General features: G+C 38.8%; 1 protein-coding gene across 1 annotated transcript in view; it reads right to left on the bottom strand.

The window, feature by feature from the left end:
• ascc3 (activating signal cointegrator 1 complex subunit 3) overlaps positions 1-26330 on the bottom strand; it is a 175498-nt gene that overhangs the window by 125573 nt on the left and 23595 nt on the right. Inside the window, exons 6-8 of the mRNA XM_044358139.1 lie at positions 15390-15591; positions 14641-14776; positions 12510-12635 (exon numbers count right to left, since the gene is read on the bottom strand). Coding sequence (XP_044214074.1) covers positions 12510-12635; positions 14641-14776; positions 15390-15591 — 464 coding nt within the window. The remainder of the gene's footprint in view (positions 1-12509; positions 12636-14640; positions 14777-15389; positions 15592-26330) is intronic.

The raw sequence follows: 26330 nt of genomic DNA, 5'->3' as shown, positions 1-26330 counted from the left end.
AATTGTACTCAGCTCCAGCTTTCAGTGGCCCCCAGGTGCCCTGCCTGCATCAAGCAGGTAAGTGGAGCTCATTATTTTTAGTGTTTATTAAAAAATTAGGGAATTTATCAGCGTTTATGTTATTAAAAACTAATGATAATCAAATAAAAGAAAAAGGCACAATCCAGGTGAATATCAGACTATCAAATACCATCTGTGGCATTTATTTTGTCTGAGACATGAAAGGACCTGGGCAGCACAATCACCATGTCCTTTGCTGTTTTTTGACATTTTTCTTCCTTGTGAGTGGAAGGAAATTGTCACCACTTTGTTAACTCTGCTGAACATAGGAAACAACCTGTTGTGTAAAAACTAAAACAGACAGGCCTTAAAGGTCTATATTATAAGGCAATATTCAATATTTTTCTTGGTCATCAACTCCCATGAAAAATCCAAAAAGCAATGGTGAATGTATCCTACTAGTAAGTATTGTGTGTGTGAATCAAAGTCTGATATATCTTCTTCATCTGTGCCATAGAGCTCCATTTTTGTCCGAAAACAATTCAACACATCACTGAGTCACACTGTTGCACTGGGCAACATGTTCCTTCATTACCATGAACACACACACTGTAGTTTATTTTGACTCCATCCCACACACACCGTCCTGCTGCCAGAAATACTCACTAGGACACCAAATTTGGACTAACCCGCCACTGAAAAAAGTCAACAACAAATGCCCTATTTACTTTTGTCTGAGTAATGGTTGATAAAAACTACAGTGAGCAGCTGAGCCTTTGTGGACAGCCACAGACAGTCAGTAAGTACTGAGAGATGGACTAACACATTGTTGGTTTTTGCTTTTCATGACAGTGACAAATGTTAAATATAGAACATCTTTGACAGCCTTTAAGTATAGATATTTGTATTTGTGTCAGTTTCTGGCTTGATAAAATTATTGTTTCATCTCATATAACATATGGAATCAGCTGGAATCAATATTGAAAATGTTTTATATTGGAGAATGTAGGATAACGGTGGGATAAAATACTCTCATCTGATTAATAATTATGAATAATTTAAGCTGTGATGGCAGATTATTTATCATTATCATTATTATTGAAATTCTAACATGGCATGCACACAGACTCTCTCTGTGTTCACTGACAATAATCATGTAATTCACTGATGAAATTGATGAGTCATGTTAATTCAGTAAAATGTTCACCTTCCCTCATTCATTTACAAACATATCAAGCATTTTTATGCGTTTTTTTTTTTGTTGGTTTTTTTGAGATTTTGCAAGAGCAAATATTTGAATATTAGTTTGGAAACACTATCTCTTCCTCTGCTGCCAATGTCTGCTGTGAATGTTGGCAGCCCCATGAAGACCTTAGACAGATCTATAAATTGAACAGTGACTAGAGGAACAGCCTAAATCACTCATTTAAAACTTGACAAACATGAGAGCAGTGAGAGTGGAGCTTGTTGAGACTGTGTGGGAGGTGTTGAAGTCTTTGGTAAATCTTGAGGCTGTGGTTGGTGGTGTTGTCATAATGTCTTCATTTTATCCCGCAGATATTCTCTTATTTTCTATATTTTCTCTTCATTTATCAATGATGATTTCCAACGGAGTCAGGACAATCTTTAAAAACAAGATATTATCCTCAGGTTATATGCTGTTTTACAATCAAGTACATACCACCTTATCCAGCTGAGGTGACTAGACATCATCATTATCACATTAAGTCAAACAAACACAACGCAGACTTTGAGCCAAAAAGTCAAATTGACGCACACAGGCAAGATGCCAAGTTAATTAAGTTGACCGGAGTTGAGAAGACTTTATCAAGTTGAAATTCAAAGAAAACACATCCGGAGCCAAAAGGCTCATTTGTTCTCAGCAGCTATGTGTGTTATGTTCCAAGTTGAAGTCAGCTTCCAAAGCCCACTAAAATATGGCCCAATTGTGACAACCACCTTGCTGCTTTATTGCAAATCAGTCCCCATCATTGCAGCTGGATTGTCCTGGCTACATTCAGTCAGTCCACCATTCCCACCATTTATAGCAAGGCCCCAGCATTTAAAACATGGAGAGAAAGCTCTGCTGAGCCCAGCTGGCTAATATAGGACCGTACACATCTGTGGTCAACCTTTCAGCAGCAGGGTTAAATAAAGTTTTCTAACAAGAGCAGCTGTTTGAGTCTAGGGCAGAACCAATCACTAAAACCCAGCTGGCTGCCTTGCTACACAACATTTTCAACGAGGCAATGAGCAATATCTGGCTCTATGTGAGAGAGAGAGATTGAGAAAATGTTTCTGTGAGAGGGAAGGCATACATTACACTGAGAGAGTTAGCTGTGCATGCTGTCTGTAAGTGTAAGCAGTCGTCCTCAGCAGTATACTGTTCGCGTTGGAAGGTGCCCATAAGCCCATCTTGGGCCGCTGAGTAGGATGGAAGCTGACAGGCTCATTAACACAGCGGATACAACGGCCTACGGCCATATGGGCAAACTGGGAGGATTGGGAATATCCTGCCAATCCACCAGCCACTTAAAACACACTAATTGGACCAACATAGATCGCACTAATGATTCAACAGCAATAGCTAAACAGCAGTCTTGTGCATATCTATTGGCCTCCCTGTTTGTAAGTTTAATAGTGAAACTGAGATGACCAGCCTGTGTTCATATACACAGGAAGAAGCCACCTATTTTTCTGTGGTGACTGCTATTTTGTGTTATTGTGTGTTTACTGTATGAGTCACTATATGAGCACCTAAACTAATTAAATTCCTCTGTGCATCGGTAATGGGAAGCTAAGAGATATAATTGTTGTCATTTTCATGCCATCCTTTTAATTACTTTCTGGTTCCATTTCATTCCATTTGAATTGACAGCCTGATCAACTTTTAATTGCCAGTTTTTGCAAACAGCTTATCAGCCTGCTCCAAGCCTGCATGCAGAGTACTAAATGACCTGGCCAAACACACCCCCGCAAACACAAACTCACAAACACACACTCTAAATCCCAAAAGCCAATCCTATGGATACACACACACATGCACACGAGCATTACACGTGCACACAAACCATCAGCACCAGATGCATGGTGGAGTTTGACAGAGTGAGATGCGGATGCAGCAAACAGGAGGCCTATTCATTTCCCTGCAGAACAGCAGCAGCAGGAAGAAGAGGGGGGAGAGAGGGCACAAAGAAGGGAGAGGGAGAGCTGGGAGTTGGATGAAGATAGGAAAGGGTGAGGTAATCCATCACTTCAACCATAGGCACCTGCTGAAGAAGCACCGAGAGCCTCGTGAGCCCCGAAACCTCCATTAAACACAGTGCAGCCCACCCATTAAAAACATCCCACATAGGTTTTTTTACATTTCAAAATAAACAAACATTAACAGTACAAATGGAATTTTTGGTTTTTTTGAAAACGGTGATAGCATTTTTAATTGTGGTGACAAATTTGTTAAATGGGATGTTAAAACATTCATCATTAAAATGTATTAAAGACAGTTTTTGCTTTTTAAAAATACTCTTAATGATTCTTTTGAAAGGACGGGTCTAGAATGGATACAGTGGATGGTTCCCTGCTCCTCACCTGAGTAAACAACCAAACTGGGAGCTCAGTGAGTCACGGTTCATTGCAATTATTATGAGGTTTAAAATTCAAATCAGGGAAATCTATTACCATTTCTGGAATACCCACAGACTGCAGATAAAATAATAGGGACACCGTATAATTTAGTGAAATCCAATACAACCTCACCACATATTACGGTAAATAACAACGATAGATTTGACTCAATGACACTCAGACATTATAAGAAAACATGTTGCAACAGCTGATTATCCCACAGGCTACTGCAAGGTCATTGGTGAGTCATTTCAATTTTAGTGCCTGACAGATTTACTTGAATCTGAATACAAACATCCATAACTAATTCTAATGCAGGAGCATAGATGAAGACTGTAGGCAGAGATATGTCATGCTCTGCAAGACAGCCTACTTTTGCAAATTGTGGGAAAGTATTTTTTTTTTTTTGTTATTTCTGCAGAAGAGAACCTAAAACATGACTTTCACTTGAAGTCACTGCAAGGATTTTGCAACTTGACAAAGATTTGAAAGATGTGGCAAAAATGATTCATGCAATTTTATAGAATCGAGCCAAATTTACTAAAATAACTAACAATAACCAACTAAACTGAGATAAAAGAAGCTTTTATCAAAATAATCAAACTTACATAATAAGTCTAGTTTAATTATAGACTGAAGACAGCACAAGGCACACACCCTTTTCAAAGGCTGACAGACAGTAAGTGCATTTTAAGGTGATGTACTGTGCCATTTGAGAATTCTGCCACTCCATCAGATTGGATTGTAAAAAGTCTTGAACCTTTGAATCCTTCAAAGAAGCCTTGAAGACTGGAGGCTCGTGCTTAGCAAGTCTAAGCAAACACACAGAGCCACGTGTGTGCTGTGAGGGGAAACCACATCAAAACTGGATTAGGAAATGCAATCAAGGTGGATTAATTATGGATGGCGGGCTGTTCAGTTCTGCCTCATCTTTGCAGGCCTGTGCATATACACTGGCTGCTTCCTGCACAGGAAAAGGAGAGGGCAAGCTGTCAACAGCCAGGAGAATCAAAGGATGTTGAGTGAGGGTGGTGATGGAAGCCAACATACTGCAATGATGACAGCAGTAGGCCTGTTCACCTGTTACTATGCCCTCAGACTGTAAATACCTGATGGCAGACCTCTATTTGAATCCTCAGACTGCATGTTTCCTACGTTCTAGGACACAATAAGCTCCAAATCTGAGTGGACTTTAAATGTGAAACATCAGGAAATGTTGAGCTTCATTTACAGTAGCTAACCATATTTCTGTTAAAAAGAGAAGCAGGTCTTTATTTGAGACAACAGACCTTTCTTCCCCCTCTTTGCTGTTTTATAAGTATACTTCACTGTAACTAAGTAAGAAGCCTCCTTGTTTTCTGACCTGATCCTGTTTTAATTTGCTGTTGATGCTGGTAATGTTCATGTCTTCATCACCACTCTCTCGCTCAAGGTTTCTCTTTTTTTTTTTTTTTTTTAAATATATTGTTTTTATTCACTAATTAATACTTGGTTCTGCTTTGCTGTTTGCTCAGTATTAAGCTTCTGTCAATGAAACTCAACAGTGCCTGCAGATGTTTAAAATGAAAAGCCTTCAAGCTGCTCAAAAAGGCGTAATCCCTCCCCTCTGTGTGCTTTTTGCTGTTGTTGCTCCTCAACTCTGGTACAGTTTACCATAAAGTCTCAGAGAAGCCAAATCAGTGCATATCTTTTTCTTCAAACCCATTTGTTTTCTCTGGATTTTTCTTGATTTTACACATTTTATTTTGTCCTGTCTCTATCTTCTATCAGCTTTTTTTCTCTCCCTGTCTTCTTCCCGTGAAGCATTTTAACTGTAACTGTTCTGTTTGACAAGACTAGGTCAAAGACTGTCGGTGTCGGAGTTTTTGTGCTGCTGTGGAAACACACATTATGTTGAATTTACCATGTAGCCATTACAGCAGAGATAACGCCACGCCCATTCGATGTTTTTACCCACTCTTTAGGGGCAAGTATTAATTTGTTCATCACCTATTATTTGCAACTCTGCCATTATTTGAAAACCAGCATTTATTTAAGCATTTAAATTGTGTACGACAACTGTATCTGACACCGAAAATTGTCTTGGTGAGGGACAAACAACACGGTAGAAAATCATGCAATAAGAAAATTTTAAGTGTCGAGCAGCAGAGAGATATACAGTACAAATTGGGAGGGAAGAGTCATTCATTACTTATGCCTTTCAACCCACCAACCCCCACCACGGCTCTCTTGTAGCAACTGAAGAGCAAAGCTTTCTTTCTGTTCCTTAATCCTTCTCCCTCTACAGACTGTTTCCCTCTGGGGAATGTGTCATTTTCTCAGAATGTGTTAGCAGCCTGAGTGGATTCCTATCAATTAGTAGTTCATAGGAAGTGCAGTTATGTGTGTGCTTTCAAAAGCTTGTCAATATTTGAGTTACAGTGTCCATTCTTCTGCTGGTATTATGAGGTACATCAGCAATGTGGTAGTAGTGTACATTTCTGGGCATGTTTAGTCCATCAGTACTACTAAAGAATGGCACTTGCTCTCACTCACAACACACTCAGTAATATATTTATTCGGATAAATTAGGAAGGCTTTTACCACAGTGGCAAGTGCGGGATGCCTAGACCCTGATTCATTAGTTAAAAAGCACCCTAATAAATTCCCCACTTTTAATGTTTCACAGAGCTATTAAAGGCGTACCAAGGCTCGCACAGCCCTGTTTCCCATTACAGCTTTCAATAAATGACAATCGGCACTCAGTGTAAACGGGGAGAGGAGGGGGAGTGTCAGACTTTTCAGCCTGCCTTTCAAAGCCTTCCTAATAGCACGTAAAGACTTATTAGGCATTGTGTGTCTGCGCTTTAGAGGAGTGAGGCACTTTGTTCCAGAGTTGCCCAGGCTTAAGTTAATGAATAGAGCCGCTGCTTGAATGAGGCTAATTCACATCGCTCAGCAGAAGAGGTTCCATATCAATCTATATCAGTTACACAGGGACTTTAAAAGATGAAGGGAAAACTGCTAGTGAGCTAGGGAGAAACTCATGGCAAAAAAAAGATAAGCCTTTTAGAAAGTGAGAGAAGACAGAGATGTAGCCTCAGAGAATTTACTTCAGTGCCTATTCAGATTATTTAAGGTTTCGGTCTTTGCAGGAGAAGCAAGGGCAGGAATTCTGTAAAAGCTGAATGTCTTATGAGAGCACAAATAAGTCAACTGATAACTCTCAACAGACTCAAAAATATCTTCCTGTGATATTCATAAATTGTTATCTGTTCTCCAGGAAATTATCCTTACTTCAAAGATTCCTCAGATTCTTCATTAATCCAATGATTCTGGTTTGACAGTAGACAGTAGACTTACACCTTACCTGAACCCTGCTGAACTAAAATAGCTTTCTACTGCCGCTCCACTTGTTGTGTGGTTGGTCCCGCTCGCTGTGATCCTTTTCTCATCTCAACAAACATGCACAGACCTTAGCAATGGTTTCCATTCATTTAGGTTAACGAGGAGATGTAGACAGAAACTAAAGCAGAATACTTTAGGGATAAGGGTTATCATTAGGACAGCCTGAGCACATTCCAGGTGACAGCACCTATGCAGCACCTAACCCTGGTGTGTGCTGCCTTCTCTGCTGCAGCTGCTAATTAGGCACCTTTCTTTTGTTCCATTCTCATAAAAATAATCATGACTTTTGACTTTTTTCTTTACTTTGTAAAAACAATGTGACTTGAAATCTAGAAGTACAATTCAAAGTACAGCACTAATACTAATAAGTGCAAGTAAAATTCCTAATTCCTAAAAAGTACACACACACAAAAAACTAATTCCTTACAGTAACATGAGTAAATATAATTCGTTACTTCCAACCCTGCTAACAACTCTCACATGACCTGACCTTGACTGAGCTTGACCTCTGCCAGTGGCTTACGTGGGCTGCACTGACTCACTAGAAAATGTTGAACTGACTCAACGCAACGCAGAGTCATCCAGTCAAATACAGTACATGGTACTGCATATTCCTGGTAGATTACTGTGTAAAATGAGCAGTGTGATATGAAGACAAATGCCTCCTTTATCTTTTTTACGTGTTTGATGTTTGTCTAAAATATTAAAAGGTTCTGTCTCTCTGTTGTTGTTTTTTTTGTTTTTTTTGTTTTTTTTTTTTACAGGGTTTGTGATGATGTGATGATTTCAAAGCCATAAAAAGTGATTTAACGGAGGTTGAGAAACTACACTGTGTCCACAGGCTGAGAGTTACTGGGTGGAGGTTGCACCCTGGTCGGCTTATTTGTTAGTGGGAAGTTCCGACATCTGACACTTGAGTGATGACCGGAAAAAAAAGCATTGCACTGACAAGCATGCTTCTGATTTGATAAGTCACTTTTTCAGACTATATGACTGCACATGTATCACGTTTTAATTACTGAAATACAAAACTGACCTGTGTAACAGAATGTGATGGTAAAGCCATAGCTCACAACATGTTGTGGCCTGCAATCATATCATCCTGTCATACAGTCTGACAACAGAAAACGATGTCACTGTCAACATGTTTGTTATATGCTTATATCCATAGGTTTATATACTGACTGTATTTCAACATGACAGTATTTTTACCTCAAACATAATTGTAAATAGTTTTAGTTACATGCAATATCAAATGATGGCCAATATTGAGAAACTTGTTTTGATGTTCTTTTCACTGTAATCCAGTTCATGTTTTTTTACATTCCTTGAAATTGTAAAAAATGTGTGACCTTATAGACACTCAACACATAATGTAAATAATATGCAGGTCTGAAATGTTTCATCTCCTTAAAGGAAAATTCCAGTTTATTTGAAGCTGATGTATTTCCCATATATGTGACCATTGTGGCTCTATGTGTCATGCTAATTTTGTTCCGTTATAGAAATTCTGACCATTTACAAAAAGACGCACAAAGATCATCAGGGCGAGCTGCTGAACCTCCTACATATATCAGACATGAATCACTTCAAAACTTTGTTTCTGAGTCTGAACAAAAGTAAATACAGAAACTACCCACCTGTAGCAGCCGTTATGGCTAGCTGCATAGGGAACTTGCTTAGCTTGCCCCGGTGATCATCGTTCTGTGCTATAAACGTCTTTGTGATCGCCAGAATCTCTATGATGATGTGATATGATATGACTGATCCACATCAAATACTGTTTCTTTGTTAATGTCATAAAATGTTGTGTTTCTGCAATCAGCGTAGAGGAGGTTAGAACAGGTTAACTCAGTTTTAGTGACTCCGAAAATCTCTGGCCTCATGTTACCTTCCATGAAAATGATGCCACCCAGTGAGGTATCCAGGTTTTACACTATGAAAAAAGACAGCACTACTATTGCTTACTACTAGTGATTACCACTATCAGTACTCGTTATCAGCAGATAACCTGAGTTGAGATGACGGAAACAGGAGAGAAAAAGTTGGATCGGTGTATCTCAAGCTTATTACTGCCGAAGTTGTTAGCACCTAGGTAACAGCAAATGGTCTGAACAAAATCAAGGGAGCCACAGACATAAAAACATACACTGATGTTGTCATTCATACAGTACATACATAATGCTATTTGACTGTACAGCACTGTTGTCTCTGTGGATTGATCACTGTCACTAATGAAAGGATTAATGGTCAAATCTTCATTACCCTGATGAGGATTGATATTGACAGGCACTGAAGAGACAGTGCCAACACACACACAAACACACAAACACACACACACACACACAAAGACACCTGAGCCAGTAGCACAAACTGTGAAAACAACAAGAGCAACAGCGCAGATGTAATTAAACCATATACAGACACATGCGCACACTCAACCACAAACACTCAATTACACGCACACACACATACACCAAAACCGGATCCAGTTTATTATGATGTCCATTAGCATGAGTGACAGGAAGGTTAAGAGAGGTGAGCAGTTACACTAGTCTCCTGAAGTGTGACAAAATGCTTCTGAGGTTTACGGCTATCATACTTCAGGGCCTTCATTAACAAAAGGCCAGATTCAGAGAAGAAGGGGTGACCTTTTGCACTGCTGCATCTTCACTAGCGATGCAGTAATGATGGATTACAGAGCCCACTCCCGCAGACAGGATGGGAGCAGTGCCTTTCAAAGACAATCATGTGTGTATACTCTGCTGGGGTGCTCTCCCTCGCCCCAGCCGTACCTCCACCCCGAAGCCTGAGCAAACTGGACACTCTCTAATATGGCCCGGCGGTGGCTGGGTAAAGTCTGCTGCAGGCTAGGGGGAATGTATGTACCTGTATGACTGCAGGTTTGTCAGTCAAGGTGTCAGTCAAATTGACGGGTCATTGTGTCCGCTGACAGCCAGTTGAGAGCTACAGCACTTCCATTAAGAAGGAACATCACTCATTGTCCATTACAGCCACAGTCCTCTCCTGTTCACTGAGATGGAGGATAACAGGGACCACATATATACACCTGGGGCATCAGCAAACACCTGAAGACTGAACAGACATGCAGGCAAGTCCTATTTATGGAGATGTACTTCAACAATCAGAGACATTATTATGTAGAGCTGGAAAAGTAATCCATCACTTTATTTGGTGGTCCAATAACTGCAAATTTGAATCCAGCATTGAATCTGCCACTCAGATATGAATCCTGTCAAATCCCTTCCTGAAGTCATTTGGGCTCATTAGGGACAGGTTCTGATAGCTGGTTCTGTTTTGGATCTGGTTCCCAGTTGGCAAAATATCTGGATTTGTTAAGCTCTGACACTAGTGAATCTCATATCATACATTCACTCTTTTTTTATTAACAAAGACCAATAGAAAACATGGAGGTAGCTGCGTCTCATTTTTAGCTGACTATCGTTGTCTCTGGTTAAAATGACAAACATCACCAGCTAGTTAATTAATGTTAATTATGTGACAGCTACACTAAAAAGTTAGTTTGTTTTCTGGTTAATGTGCTCCATGCAGCAGCCGTCTGTATTCAGACAAAGATTGTGAGTGAAAAGACACATCACTCTGTAACACCACTGTACAACTGCCAGTGGACTTTGTGTTTCTGTAGTTTCACAGAGTGGAGTTTCTTCTCTAGAGAAATAATCAGCTGATCGACTCACCTCAATTGAAGAATCTCCCAGTTAAACAACAAGTATATTATGCTTCTCATCTCATTCTGAGGTTGTAGGTACCAGTTGTGAACATTTATTAGGCCACTAAAAACTGTGAGCAACCTCTGAGCCAACGAAAAGTAATTTGTCTTTTTGAGGTGTAGTTATATTAGCCTTTAGCTACTTGCCAACCTTGAAAAATAAACCTAATAAGATTCAATTGAATTCCACAATGGACTTGTAACAAGATCACAACCCTGGAACTGTACAGAAATCACAAAAGTAAGAACATAAAGGCCACTGAGATAGCTCGGCCGTGTGCTTTCAATGTCAACAGTTTGTATTGCAAAGTCTGTTTGAAGTTACTTCCAACATTAAAGGAATTTAATGCTGGAAGTAACTTTGACATTTTGGGAATGAGAAGGAGGAGCCTGGCTCCCTCCAAACTTTTAAAATCTACCAACCAACATCTCTGAATGCTTACTAATTAACACATTTATCTCACTGGTTGAATCCAAACATAAACAGAAATGTAAAAACAACAAGTTGTGGTTTTATGGGGAGTTAAGTGCTAGAACTATTTCTTGGTCGGGCACAGAGACTTCCTGGAATCTCCGCTGGTTGTCTGGCAACCTCACAGTGACAACAAGAATCCAGCATTTCTCTTCTTTTCACACCCTTCTCTTTATCCTCTACCTTTAGCTCAAGCAGTCACTTATGGTTCTTGGTGTTGCAGCAAACGGCAACCCCCGGGGCTGAAAAATGAAGCCAACGTGAAAGTGCCAAAAACTGCAGTTCCTTGAACGGTCACTAGAGGCTAGCTCCAGAAGCAAGTCAGTCCCCATAGACCCGCATGTTAAAATGCCCAACTTTAGAGCAGAAATAAACATGTTTACAGCCTGGTACAAAAAACAGTTCTGGTCTCTATAGCTAACTTTCCCATTCACGACAACTGTATGGGGGGTGAATTCTTTATAACTCACCCGTTTAAATTTTATTATGCCATAAAGTTATGCATAATTAATGGCGTGGCTACTTTGAGCTACCAAGACGACAATGTTGGTTAGGTAACGTAACCACGGCGTAACCTAAGATTCACCTAAGATGGTTTTAAGCCTGTTTTTCACTAGCGAAAATTAGCATTAGCATTATCTCAGTTAACCATAGACTGCAAGTGCACTGTGCTAACCAAGCTAGTAGCTTGCTGCTAGTGTTAGGGACAGCTCCAGCCCCTCCTTCAAATATGGTCACTTTTGACTCAAAGAATTCAAGATGGCAAAAGTCAAAATGCAAATCAAGGCCTCAAAACGGGAGTCCACAAACCAATGGGTGACATCACAGTGGCTACGTCCATTGTTTTTATACAGTCTGTGTGCTGCACTGATTAGAGTCCATGAACTGTGGTTATAAAAATTACATGATGACATCAAGCTTTGAAGCAGAAAATGTGAATCAAAGATCAACAAGATATCGCTTTGAAGAAATGAGCAATAATTCTGATAAGAGGAAAGCTAAATGTTTTATGTCAGCTATGTGTAAACAATGTTTGTATATGGTATATATGTAATAATACAACATTTGCTGTATATGGTTGCTATCATGGCTGCTAAACATACCCCGTCAGCAGAGCGTATACAGGTATATTCATTGTTTTGACTGACTATTCCTGACATCAGAAATGTCACTGTCTTCAAAACCACACAGTAATCGAAACCATGTACAAACACACACATATCCACACAGAATGTACACACACAAACACAAATACAAGTATACCGTGTCTCCTACCTCATCTAGTTCAGAAATGTAGACAGGCTTCTCTTCAAAGCCGATAGGCATGGGTTCGTTGGGTGGGATCTCCACCTCTTCATACATCTTACAGTTCTCTCTGCGGATTCCCTCAGGCAGCAGCATCTGAATGTCACATACACACACACAAAAAAAAGATGAAGAAAACCTCATAAATGACCTCAAACACTCAAAAAGTAACAAACCCATGTTTTAAAATATATTCTAAAAACTTGGAAGGATATTCAAAGTTACAAAAGATACTATTTCAATTTATATCCTTATTGCTCACTTGGAAACACAGAGATCTCATCAGTAACTGTTTTAAAAGTATGAAAACATTTTAAATGATGCATAACAGCCATATACACAGAACATAATATAATGTACGGCCATACTGTATAAAATCTATGCAATAAATCCCATAATAAGAGTCCAATAATGTAATAAATATTGAAGTTTTGATGGAACTTTTTTTTGGCAAACTGTCTGGTAAATACAGTGAAAGTTAGATTCATGGCATGGTTGGATGTGTTTTACATTTTGTTATAGTTTGTGGTTCTCACTGACGTACTATGAAGGTAGTGTGCTTTCATGAGGCAAGCAGAGTTCTGACAGTAAACAACGTAGCAAAAAGGACTTGGACTGACGATGTAATCGCATCATCCGGGGTTTGAGTCTGCCAGGGAACCTTTGTTGCAGGTGATTCCCCACCTCTCTCTCCTCCAGTCACATCACTGTCCACTATCTAATCTACCTAAAAGCAAAAACTGTCTCAAAAAATATTTTAAAAACTTTGCTGGCAATGTTGCTGACGGCAGGGTGTGAGACTTGTTAATCCATTCACATTTGGATTTTCGATCAACTTTGGATAGATTCACAGACTTTGATCTTGTGTTCTGTTCCTGATCACAAGGCTGAAGCATTCTGAATAAATGTCTCTGGTATTTCATGCCAGTCAACATACAGCACAGGAACAATCTAATAGAAAAAATGTAGTTTCTGATGAAAAACTAAATTAAATATTTATTAAGAATGGAAGAGACTGCATGTTTATGTTTTAAGTAGCATTAATGATTGAATTTAAACTGATTGTACAGTGGCAAAAATACTTCCACAATCAGATGCACTTACTTGACTACTGTGTTGGTATGATTTTAAACTTTATCATTTTATTTTCCTTTTACGCAACATTTAATGAACCTACAATCAAATGTTAAAAGGACAAGAAGTTATGACACATCAAATCAATATGAGAGCGATCTTGTGCTTGAGCCTGACCTTTGAGAGATGTCAATGTTTTTAAGAAATATACAACTTAAATAAATATTCCAAAAACCAGATAAAAGCAAAAGCTTATGAGTCATATGTCCTTTGCTGGGCTAATGTAGGAGGAGAATAAAGACCCCCACACACTGCAATTCTGGGCTGTCCTAGACCAAAGTTGACAATAAAGAGAAATGTTGTGAAATCCTTGGTCACCAATTCAAGACAGTAGTCCTGGATCTCACTGTGAGACACATTTGACAGCCAATTCAGAGCTTTGGAGACCAAAGACAGTTAGCATCAAGATGCTGACAGCGTCAGAAATTTAGGATCAAATTCTCACAATGTGACTGCTGCTCCAACCCATGTTTAGAAACCAGCTAATCGGAAACACAAAATAAAATGATGCAATATTATAAAGTACAATTTTGGAATGACGTATCATAGCAGCGCTGGGGCCAAACAGATGGATGACGGGTTAATGATGTGCGCCTGCTTGCATATATTTTTTTTTTGTTATTTCCATCTTTGTGCTACAGTTCACCAGACATTTATCTCACCAACTGACATGACTCGAAACTAACATGGTTCAGTCTGACAAAAATTGCAACCACAATGTTTTAGACCCGTCTCACTCAGTGTGACATGTAATGAACCTGCAAGATGAAGGCGGGCTCATCCCTGCACATGAGATAACTCAACCAACCTTCTTCTGAACTAGTCAAAACATTCAGAGAGAAGGTCATCCAACATCACTTCAACTAAAGATTTCAATTGTGTTAACTTTCCAAGCCAAAAGAAGCTTTACACATTAAGCCGACTGAAAAAATGGACCCTTCACACATACAAACTATTCAAGGCTCACCCTGGCTCCTCCAACAAAGGCAGGCGTCTTTGTGGCCTCAGCATAGCAGTCGTAGACATTGGGATATCGAATCCGTTCATACACTCTTTCTCGGCCCAGTACGGGTTCACGGCGTGCAGTCAGGAGGGCCTGCTCCCTGCACAAGAAAAAACAAGACACGTTTAACTTGAAAAACTCTGAAAAAGAAAGTAACTTTATATATAAAAGCTTCTTGATACAGTAAAACTGAATACGTGAAGATGAGGAGGAAGACGTAAAGAAAGACAGGAATAAGCAACAGTCACATCAGCACAATGTCACATCTGCATCCACTTTCTTCCATACATGAACCCTCATCTCTATCATTTTTTTTTTTTTGCTTTAGAATAAATAGTGCAGTTGATGGATGATTCAAATGAAGAGGCAAAGATTTGAGGCATTATGTTCCTTCCTAAAGTGGCTTACCTCTTTACTAATCTGTTCCTTCACACTGTGCTGGATTTGGCCATGCTAAGTTTTTAATTAAACAGATCGCTGCTCTTTTTTTTTCATCCTCTGAAATTAAACTTTCAGAAAAATCCTCTACAAGAAAAGGTGTGACAAGCTGCAGCTTGGCTGAGCTTTTTTTTTTATTTTGTAAAGCTCCAGCCAAGTTGTCATGAAAAATGCAGAGGCTTGTTGGTTTTTGTGAGAGCACAGGTGGAGACAGACAGTGAACAAAGACAAATGAGGGAAAGAGGACCAAGAGAAAGTTTAGACAGCTGATATACCGCTGGGCTCTCATCTCTCTGGGGTCAAAGTTCATGACAGGATCTGAGGAGTCAATGTCCTCAGTTCCCTTCCCTCTCTTCCTCTCCCTCTTCTCCTCCCTGCGGTACATCTTCATCAGCTGTTTTTCCTGCTCTGACTGGATGGTCACCTGGCACCCATAGGTGGGCTTGGTCACTTCGCCACTGACTTTTCGGCTGCCATCTGGAGGAAATGCAAGCACAAATATACGCAATGAAAAAGGTGTCACAATGTGTAAAATATGATCAAGTCACAAAATCATCAACACAGATGGACCTACATTAGAAAAACCAATAAAACCATTATACTACAATGTAAAATCATACCACTGTAGCAATAAACTGATGACCTACTGAAAAACAAAACACCAAAAAAGTGAAGTTTCACAGGAATTTTTAAATGAATGCTACCTGTACGTTCAACAAAGATCCAGACTTTAAAAGCTTTAACAGTACAGTACGTGTGTTTGTCCCAAACCAAGTGAACAGAATATTATGTCCAGTATACTCAACTTTGATTAGCTTGGTACTCCCTTTGAACCAAATATTTACTGTCAAATTGGTCTAATAAACACTAATTCATGTCCATGTTTCAGGACATGCAGAATATCATTTATTTCCCAAATATGAGTTTCACCTGGAAAGCTTGACAGTGGAACAGTTGTCCATTATGCTAGTCGGGTTACCTCACTGATGTATGGCTCATACTGTCATCCGTATGGCAAAAGCCAATGAGAAACCAGAACTGGAGGAGCTTACCATGACCTATTATTTGGGAGTGTTATGGTTTCCCAGTAAGTTACAGCAACACTGGACAAACAGTGGTGGATTGGACGAAAATGTCAAAATGTCTCTAGAAACAGGAACAATCAAACATACAAAAGCATTTAATGATTTTTGTGAACATGTCTATTACAGGTCTTGAGCCCAGCTAGAATATTCCTTCACATGTGTATTTCAGTTCTGTTGATTTTGGACAGAGTTACATGGAGATACAAAGGATGTCCCTTCCAAATCCTTTAAACATATTAAAATGTTATCAGTATTGTTTGATGTTATGTTCTGTTTATTTGTGCACGCAAATGATAACTCAAATAATTAGAGAAGGAAGAACTTAATACACAGGCGAAAATGAATCAGTTGAGAGCAAAATTAAATAATTTGAGAGCATGAATTAGTCATTCTTGTGTGCAACCAAAAGAATTAAGGAAGCTCTAGTGCACAAATTAAGTAACTCAAGAGCATGTATGAAGAAATTCAAGAGAACTAATTAAGTCATTTGAGAGCACAAATTTCTAAATTATGCTCAAAATTATTATCATTTTTTTGTTTTTCCATGACACCTGCTAGGATCCACACTTGAGTAAGGGATTTGAAAACAGATATCATACTAAAGATTTGAAGTATTTGAAGTATTGATGCAGACAGCCTAAAAAAGGCTTTATCCAGAGGAACAGTGTTCACATTGAGAAAACAACATGACATCAGCCATGTTAATAAAAACCAATTCATATTTCAGCAGTGATCTTGATAACCCGTAGATATCAGGTGCAGGTGCATGTGGCATTGCATGGGTTAATGTTCCCCATTGCAGCCTCCCTGTTTGAGGCACAACAGCTCAATAAAAGGCAGAATTGCTCTTGAAAACAGATGAGATCTGATGATTGCACCGCGGCCTGGGCTGATTGACTGAATGATTTCTTCTTTATCTCGTCTAGCGGCTCTACCTGCTGCACAGCCTCCCTCTTGTTCAAGCAGCTCCCCTCTTCCTGTCACTCTTACCCTCCCTCCCATTACCTCTCCAACTCCCAACCCCTTCAACTCTGTCACCCTCTATGCACCAATTCCTCTGTCTAAACCATTCCCCATCCTTTACTTTCCCTCTTTCTCTGGGAACTATTGTGGCTAGTTATGTGTCTCCAACAGTGATTGCCTCCAAATCTCCAGGATTCTCATTTCCACAAGTGAACGTGGTGCAATAATCACTGTGAAGAGTATTGCCAAAATGGATTTTGTTTGTTTACAAGATGATTTCAAGGTATTTTCCTACGTGTGAAATTGTTGTCTTTTACATCATTATCATACTTTCAAGATATTCAGTTTACTGTCACATAAGACAAAGCAAGCAGCAAATCTTTACACTTGAAAAGATGGAACAGACTTCTGTCATGTGCTTGTGGTTCTTGTTTTTTCCTATCTATACATCTTTTTTTGTTTCTTTTAAAATGCATTAATTACTGATGTCTTCTTCTTCAATATACCTATGATTTTGAGAAACATATTATTTACAGCCTCTGCCCAGTTATGGTACAGTCCAGCTGCCCCAAACTAAACTGACACCAGCCTACAGTACATGGTGTCTTATGTTTTAGCCAAAGTTTTAGCGCCTTTGTTCACCATCTGTGATTGTAAAATAATCACATCTCCACACAGTTTGTTTGTAAAAGTTGCTTGCTTTGCTTTGTGTACAATGACAGAAAAAAAAGTGCAAAGATTAAAATGACAAAATAGGATTTGGCTCAATTGATATTTAGAGTCATCGACATTTAGGGGGCAGCCCTAAAGATAACATTAAATTATCGTCAAGCCCAGCCCTAGATGGTTACCATTAGTGTTGTAAATGTTTTTTCCGTGCGGATTCTCTTTAAGACTGGGAAATAGATGTCATATATTGGCTGGTAATCTAATCTGAGGGTTTCACTGTGGAATCACGCACAAATCTGCACATTTTTCTTTTTTTATACACATACCATTTCATTCAGCTACAGCTAAACAACTGTGCCAGGGCTCATGAAACACTTCTGCTATCACAAGGTAATGCAAAGAACTCTATAATCCTCCCTATAATTCTGTCTGCTCATAGTGTAATAGTTTGAAAGTAGAGCTCTCATTTACATGTGAGCTCTATGATGGTGAAGAAAGATGGTAAATGATTACAGAGCACTGAACTGAATTCAGTATTAAATTTTATTCATTACTTAAGTTCTAGCCTGCTAATGCCAAGTTGTTGTCAAAAACAGTCCCAGCATGCACTGAGTTCCTGTTGTCTGTGTTGCTTGTCAAACTCACAGCTGTGAGCTGTGAGTTTTTACTTGATTGGCAGAGAAAAGCCTCTGTTCTGATCATGGCCTGAGGAAATTGTCTAAAATGCTTGTCAGAGAAACACCGGCATCGTTTTCTTGGTAATTTCTAGACAGAACCATTTGCTAAGGTACATCAAGTCTGGGATCTTGATTTCTGCGCTGTTTTCTACACATATACCTAGACAGCTACTGTACTACACTTGAACAGAAAAAGAAATATCCTTAATGACCCAGTGAAAGGTATGTTAGACCCACACACATAACAACATCCCACAAATGTAACAAACCACAGAAGTAATACAAATCTGCAGCTTTTAATGTATTAATCCCATTAACGTAATAAGTTTCCCAAAAACGTAATAGCAGTTGCCTAAACAAACATAATACGTAATTTCCCACAAATGTAATAACTATTACGTCTGCAGGGATTTGCTATGTTTGCAGGAAGGGGAAAACTGTAATAACTTCCTACAAATGTGGAAAACCACTAACATAATCAAAATCTGCAGCTTATACAAGTTGGTTATCGAAATGATAACTATTCATTTTCTGTCATTCGACTAATCTATAAATTCTGTACTGCACTTCTCTGCCTTCCTTTTCCATCACCTTCTCTATTTCCATTAAATTTAGACTAGAGTTGAAAACTTTGACAGCAAGTTTGGCCACCATGGCATTTTCCTGTGTTGCTCTGTGTACAACGACGCAGTAAAAAAAGGCAGATGCTTCAAACTAAGACCATGGGGTTGGAATCAGAGGTTCCTCAACTGATTCTTTGATTCATTAGTGTCTAGGGGCATGTTTAGATACATTGTAATATTTATGGAAATGTGAATGTATTTTCTGATCTATCCAGCACCTGTTGAAACCTTTTTAGGACGTGTGGACACTTTGTCTTTTTAATCGTCCCTTCCATACACCAGTGTTTGTATCTGCCACTGAAATATGGAGGGGAGCCACCAAGAGAATCAGTTCTTTGATAAACATGCAAGTGCCAAGCTGCAAACTGCAATTTAAAAGCTAATCAGCAAGAGACAGGCATTCCCACTAAATCCCACTCTTCCTGATGGCATGCAAATAGTGGAAAATTTAATCAGGCTTTTTTAACCCCTCCTGACTTCACCCTCTGTCGTCAAGGCAACGCTAATCTTAAAAGCTGTCTGGCAAGTGAAAATTTTTAACGCTGATCAAAAGTTCTTCACAATGGGAATAACATCAGCTGAGGTTTGAGGCAGCATATGGGTGTGACCACAACTACAGCTCATCGAAATGTTTACATTGCTGGATTTTTGTCAGTTTAATTACACACCGACTGAGTAAAGGTGAGCCATTAACTTCATGCTGAATAACAGGTGCCATGTTGTTTTTTTTCTTAGAGAGATTTGTCTAAGATTTGTCCAGTCCATCAAACCTGTCATGCTGCCAGGTTAGAGGATTTTGGCAATGAGGGAGAGTCAGATCAAAGTCAAGTCCCTGTGTATTCAGCTACACATAACGGACTGTACTCTGCTATAACTTCCTTCTAACATCCATAAAGCAAGAGCAACAGCTGAAGGAGAGCACTCTGTCAAACTTTTTGTTTGGGGGGTATCTCTTGTATTTATTTCAGTTTACTGTATATTCACTTAGCCTGATTAGTTCATACACAATTATTGGCCAATCTATTTCACAGATATATCGTATCAACCAAATAGCTGATGGCAATTGTTTGTTGGCAATCTAAACTGTACAGAACTCTAACAAGCACAATGATCTGTAGTTTCTCATTAAGTAGTTTACATGTTAATACAACAACAAAACATTTTTCATTTCATTTTTCCCTAATAACATATATAGCTAAGAATTTCAATTTTTATGAAGTTGATCTGTAGCATTACTTGATTTGCAATTTAACAAGACAGTAAAGTAGAAGTTCTGGAATTCTTCACTACTTGGTTTGAAAATCCATAATGATCAGTCAGATGAAAGTACAAAACAATCTCTGCTTGGAATAATAATATGTGTCAAATATATCTTCTCCTCAAAAAAGTAAAATTACATCATTAAAAACCTTAATTTTTCTAAATATTCCTTCTCCCTCATTGAAAAATCCAAAAACTATGAATATGTAAATATTGTTAATTTCAAAGTTTAACTGCTGGACACAAGCTATTTCCTCCCTCACTGTAAAGTCCATTCTCAGTGTTTGTGCACTGGAGGCTTCAAGTTTCCACATCACACTTGTGTAAGTTGCATCCCGGACCAAAAGTGACTCCAAACTAGTTGTGATGTCACAAATCATATTTATAGGCCCACCGCTTAAACTCAGATTTTCAGTGAGCACAGAGAAACATTCCACTTTCAGCAGATGAATGTGAAAATAAACTCTGCACATACATCATTCTGCACAGTGAAGCTCAAAAACCCAAGTGAAGTAACAAGAAGCAAATACATTTTTTGAGTGGAGGGGGACTTAAAACATATTCTGGCATTTCTGTACTGACATTTCTTCTTACTTATAGACCTACAAACATGTATACACTGATACAAATACATATGTATATCATATGGGTGACAAATTAAAGGAAAAATCAACATAAAGTGTCTTAGTAGCCACCACATGCCGCCAGAACAGCTTCAATGCGCCTTTCAATGCCAACGCACTGCTGGGGCGGCTCTAACTCCTGTGGCTCAGGAGGTAGAACAGGTCGTCCACTAATCAGTAGATTGGTGGTTCGATTCCCGGCTCCTCCAGTCTGCATGTCGAAATGTCCTTGGGCAAGATACTGAACACCAAATTGCTCTTGATGGCTGTGCTATCAGTGTAGAATGTGTGTGAGTGGTTAGTTTCCTCAGATGGGCAGGTTGGGACCTTGCATGGTAGCCCCTGTACCCATTCAGCGTATGAATGTGTGTGAATGTAACAGGTAGTGTAAAAGCACTTTGAGTGGTCGGAAGACCAGAAAGGCACTATACAAGTCCATTTACCATTCTACAAATCTCTGACCTCTTCTAGAGGGATGAACACCATTCTTCATAAAGATATTCCCTCATTTAGTGTTTTAATGATGGTGGTGGAGAGCGCTGTCTAACACGTCAGTCCAAAATCTCCCATAGGTGTTCAATTGGGTTGAGATCTGGTGACTGTGAAGGTCATAGCATATGATTCACATATGATTCAAACCATTCAGTGACCCCTCATGCCGTATGAACTGGGACATTGTCATCCTGGAAGAGACCACTCCCATCAGGATAGAAATGTTTCATCATAGGATAAAGGTGATGACTCAGAACAATTTTGTATTGATTTGCAGTGACCCTTTCAGGCCTGTACCTGTTTTTCCTTTAATTTGTCACCCGTCTGTATCTGTTACAATCCATACTGGTCAATATATTGGTAATACTGGTGATATATTGTATTGCTTATGTAGTGGTCTAGCTCTAGTTTATAATAAATTCATGAATACGAATGTTTAAAAATTGACAATTAATTAGTTAATTTTGATTTTTTTACGTCATAACTGAGCTCTTTTATTGAGTACAGTTAACTTTGTTTTAAAATGGACGTAACAACACTGGCTACACTAATAATATCACTGTCTAATATTAATATGATATATCTGAATTAAAGGCAATGGCTTACATCAATGATTTAACCTGCTAAATGACTTAACAGTGTAACTGGTCCACATTAATTAGTTCTTGTTCTGTTTCACATCCAGCATTAAAATCTATATTTAGGACCTGAGAATTTCAAATCATTCCAAAAACTCTAAAGGATGAGTGTGCTTGACTTTAAATAGTTGCAGGGATTATTCTGACAAAGCAGGAGCTCTCTCTTCTAATCTTCAGCCGTCTTTGATGCCTACCTTGCATATGGATCAGAAGACAGCTCCAGCAATGATAAATTATCCATCCCTATCTTTACACCAATATCTTCAACTACTTGCAACACTCTACACTTTAATGACGGGGAAGCAAGAAGAGGAGTCTGCCTCCTCAGGACAAAGGAAACAGGGGGTCAAGACACAACACTGGCTCGGGGGAGAGGACAGCGTTTGAAGTAGAAAACATGCATGGAAGGCAGGTATATCACTAGGAGGGCCACCTTAGCTCAGCTCACTATCAAGTCTCCTGAAATACAATCTCATACAAAATCAATGAACTCAGCTTTAGCCACCGAGAGACCCAGATAACTACAACAAAAACCAATGTAAGCCTATTCCACACAAAGCCTGTGCTTATTTGGGCCTTAGCATCAGCATGCCTGTGTTGGGCTTTTTCTCTATTAGTATGGCATGATATTCTATTATTTCTCTTATTCATGAGAGGTGTTAAAGCAGGGACAGAAATAGAGAGCCTGCCCGCAAGGGAGGCTTTAGTCTAGTCTTCATCATTCCTGGTAGATGGCATAAAAGACGTGAAAGAAATAATGAAGAATTGAGTTGAAGTGAAAGGCCAATCTTTGGGTAATAGCCTTTCAGTGGACTGAGCCTTACTAGCATGTAGAGAACAGGAGCACTACATAGCTCGAACAATGTACTGATACACTGACCATAATAGGCAGTGGGAGTGTAATGTAAAGTTACTATCCATCTCTGGAGCTTTTAATTTCACAGAAATATCTATATTTGGATTTATACCGAAGGTGAGTGAGGCCTACCCATAAGTTAAAAGTTTCCTGTGGAGTTTCTGACCTCTAGTAGCGCTATGGAGCAGTGTCTTTCATGAGTGGGCCTCCGTTTTTCAGACAGAAAAGACTGGAGCACTGCAAATAATGATTATTTTCATTACTGATTAATCTGCCAATTATTTTCTTGAGTAATCGATTAATCACTTAGTCTAAAAACATGCCCATTACAATTTCCTACAGCCCAATGTCATGTTGTTCTATCAGATGTGTTTTAGATCAGTCTAAAACTAGGGGTGTGACAATACACAAAATTCATAGTTCAGTACGTTTTTGGTACAGCAGAGAAAATAAAAGAAAGATAGAAAATGACATTTTGGTCCTTTATTTTGAAAAAATGTAAACATCCAACAATGGGTCATTGGCCAAAACTATTACTGAAGTTGTTGCAGTGGAAACTATTACTGAAACAGTAATAGACAGAGAGGGGAGGGGGACAGGTAGATGTGATATAGTTTAAATATGGAGATAATGGCACATATTTTAATATTAATGACGGCGGCAATACTACATGAGCATGGGTAACCAGGGTAACCAGGGTAACCAGGGTAACTTGGGTAAGCCGGTGAGCATACATCCATGAGCATGCTGCAGATGAGTGGCGCACTGCCAAAACGTTCCGGGTGGAACTCAAGCTCTAGAATTATTGTTCCACATGTTGGAGAAAGTGGATTATTCAACTACTTTGACAGTAATTGTTTGGGTCACAGAGCATTCCCAACCGAGGAAAGTCACGTAACGAACTGAACATCTGTTACCGAATGGTTCGGGATGAATACACAAACCATTACACCCCTATCTAAAATGCAACGATACACAATTTACCATAAAGGAAGAATTTCTGTAATTTAAGAATGTAAAACCATGAAATGTTTGGCATTTTTGCTTAAAAAGTGACTTAAATGATTAATCAATTATCAAAATATTTGCCAATTAAATTTCTGTTAATCGACTAATCATTGCAGCTCAAAAACAGACGGATGTTTTGCCACTACTGTGTCTTCATCAGAGTCAAAACGGACAAAAGCAAACAAATATATAGTCAGCCTACAACATGTATACATTTTTCATTGGGTAAAAGGTGGAACAGGAATTAAAATCTATTGGATAATTGACCAAAAAAACACGTCTTGTTTGTCTCATGCATGAGGACGAACACATGGGTGATGCCATACACCATCCTCTGGGGGGGAACAGAGAGAAAATACTTATCAGAATAGGTCATTGGACCAATGGGTTAAACATGGCCTTTCTGCATGCACTTTAAGAATGGTCCATAACTTCATTTTGTAATTTTCTGTTTACAGCGTTCTGTCATGACATAAAAATACAGTAACATCCACAAATCTGTTGAAAATTGGTCATCTTATTGATGATCTTATTAAGGATTAATCATGACAAATGTCTCAACTTACAACCGTCTGAAACGTTTGTTTGATGATGATGGTCATGGATGCTGCATTAGCTACTTGCAGCTCCTGTTTGAACTGGATTACTTTTGATTAGGGAAGCAAATTAAGCATTTGTTCAGACCGCATTAGATATTCATATCCAAATACTGTATTTGTATTCAGGTTGCAGACAGAGAAGAGAATGAGAGATACAAACCAACAAACAAGAAAATACAGAAAAGAAGGACATTTTCAAAGATTGCTGTGCTCCAGATGGAAAATGATACAGTTTAGAATTGGCACCTCTTGCCTTATTAAAAAACTAAACTAATTCAATTTTTCATGACAAGAGGAAGAAAGGAAGTGTCCCCACATTAAAGAAATCAAAAGTTAAAAACAGATTCCACCTGAAGTTATTTCAATTTACCTTGGATGGATATTTTTGGCCACCTCTGTCTTCACCAAAATACAGAAGGAAATTGCTAGCTGAATTTTTATTTCTCTAATTACACACATGGTGGATCTTCAAAAGATTGAAATAACCAGCCATCAGCAACATTATTACAAATCACTGGACATTGTCAAATGTTATCAGTCCTATGTGCATGGTCTTAAAACATTTGTCCATATTAAATGTGACTCATCATAGATGCCTATCATTGGGACAGTAATGGCAGTGTTTATCTATAAAAGTCAGAGCAGAGGGAACGGAGTGTAATCTTCCAGGCTCTTGAGTTCTGAAAGATGAGTGCTGATTACAACATCAAACAATCAGAGATCTACAAAGATATATAGCTTGATTGCTTTGTTTTGGTTGTGGCAATATCGTAATATGGATTGGCAGAAAGAAGGGTAAGACAACCTTTTGTAACCCCCTGCTTACATTACACATTCACTTCATCCTAAAGAAAACCACTGACAGCAATCAAGGAGCAGCCTGTGAGGGAGGGGGACCGGCAGATGGCTGGATTAGTTAACTTTGAGATATACTAGCAGTTATTGTCCTTACAGTAGAAAAAATACATTTAAAATGCAGCAGTTTCTACGTCACACAATTTGGTTCAGAGGACTAAAATAGCCTGAGAAGCAGCCATTCAGGAACACAAAAATAATTAGTGTAGAATATGTAACAATTTTTTGACTCCACCATCAGAAACCTGGCAGCATTTCCGCCACCTCTCAGAAGAACGTATGTGTGAAGTGCTGTTCTCCTGCCTAATGTGACTGATGTAGCCCTGACATGCTGGCTGTTACTTTTTGTTCTCAGCAAAAGAGGACTATATGAAGACTTAGCTTACAAAGAACACGCACATAGCTTATGCGCCTAGTAAGAAGAAGTTGATAACGGCTAATATATTGTATATTTGTCCAGCCAATTTAGGACAAAAGACTTCTTTTCTCTCCATGTGGCCCCTCACATGAAAAGTTTGGATACACAAGATTAATATCTACTGGTAGGGCTGGGCCATATGACCAAAATCTCATATATGATATAGGTCATTCCATATCCTGATAACAATTTTAATTCAATGGATAAAAAGTTGTTCCGTGTACCCCCCCAAATGACAAAAAATATTGCCCTAAAGAGAGTGATTTGCGTCACGATATAAACAATAGCGCATAATATGAAACTATAGACATTTTTCACTTGTCACATGACATATATCATCATATTGCACAGCCCTATCTACTGTGGGTTGCACAGCTGAGACTTCAACAGGATGTTTCAGAACAGTGAGATCGTGTCTAAGTTTCCTAACAAAGTTTAAGTAATTTTTTC

This window comes from Thunnus albacares, chromosome 8, assembly GCF_914725855.1.
Source record: "Thunnus albacares chromosome 8, fThuAlb1.1, whole genome shotgun sequence".
In the NCBI taxonomy this organism is placed as follows: Eukaryota; Metazoa; Chordata; class Actinopteri; order Scombriformes; family Scombridae; genus Thunnus; species Thunnus albacares.
This window is presented reverse-complemented; position numbering and strand designations above follow the sequence as displayed.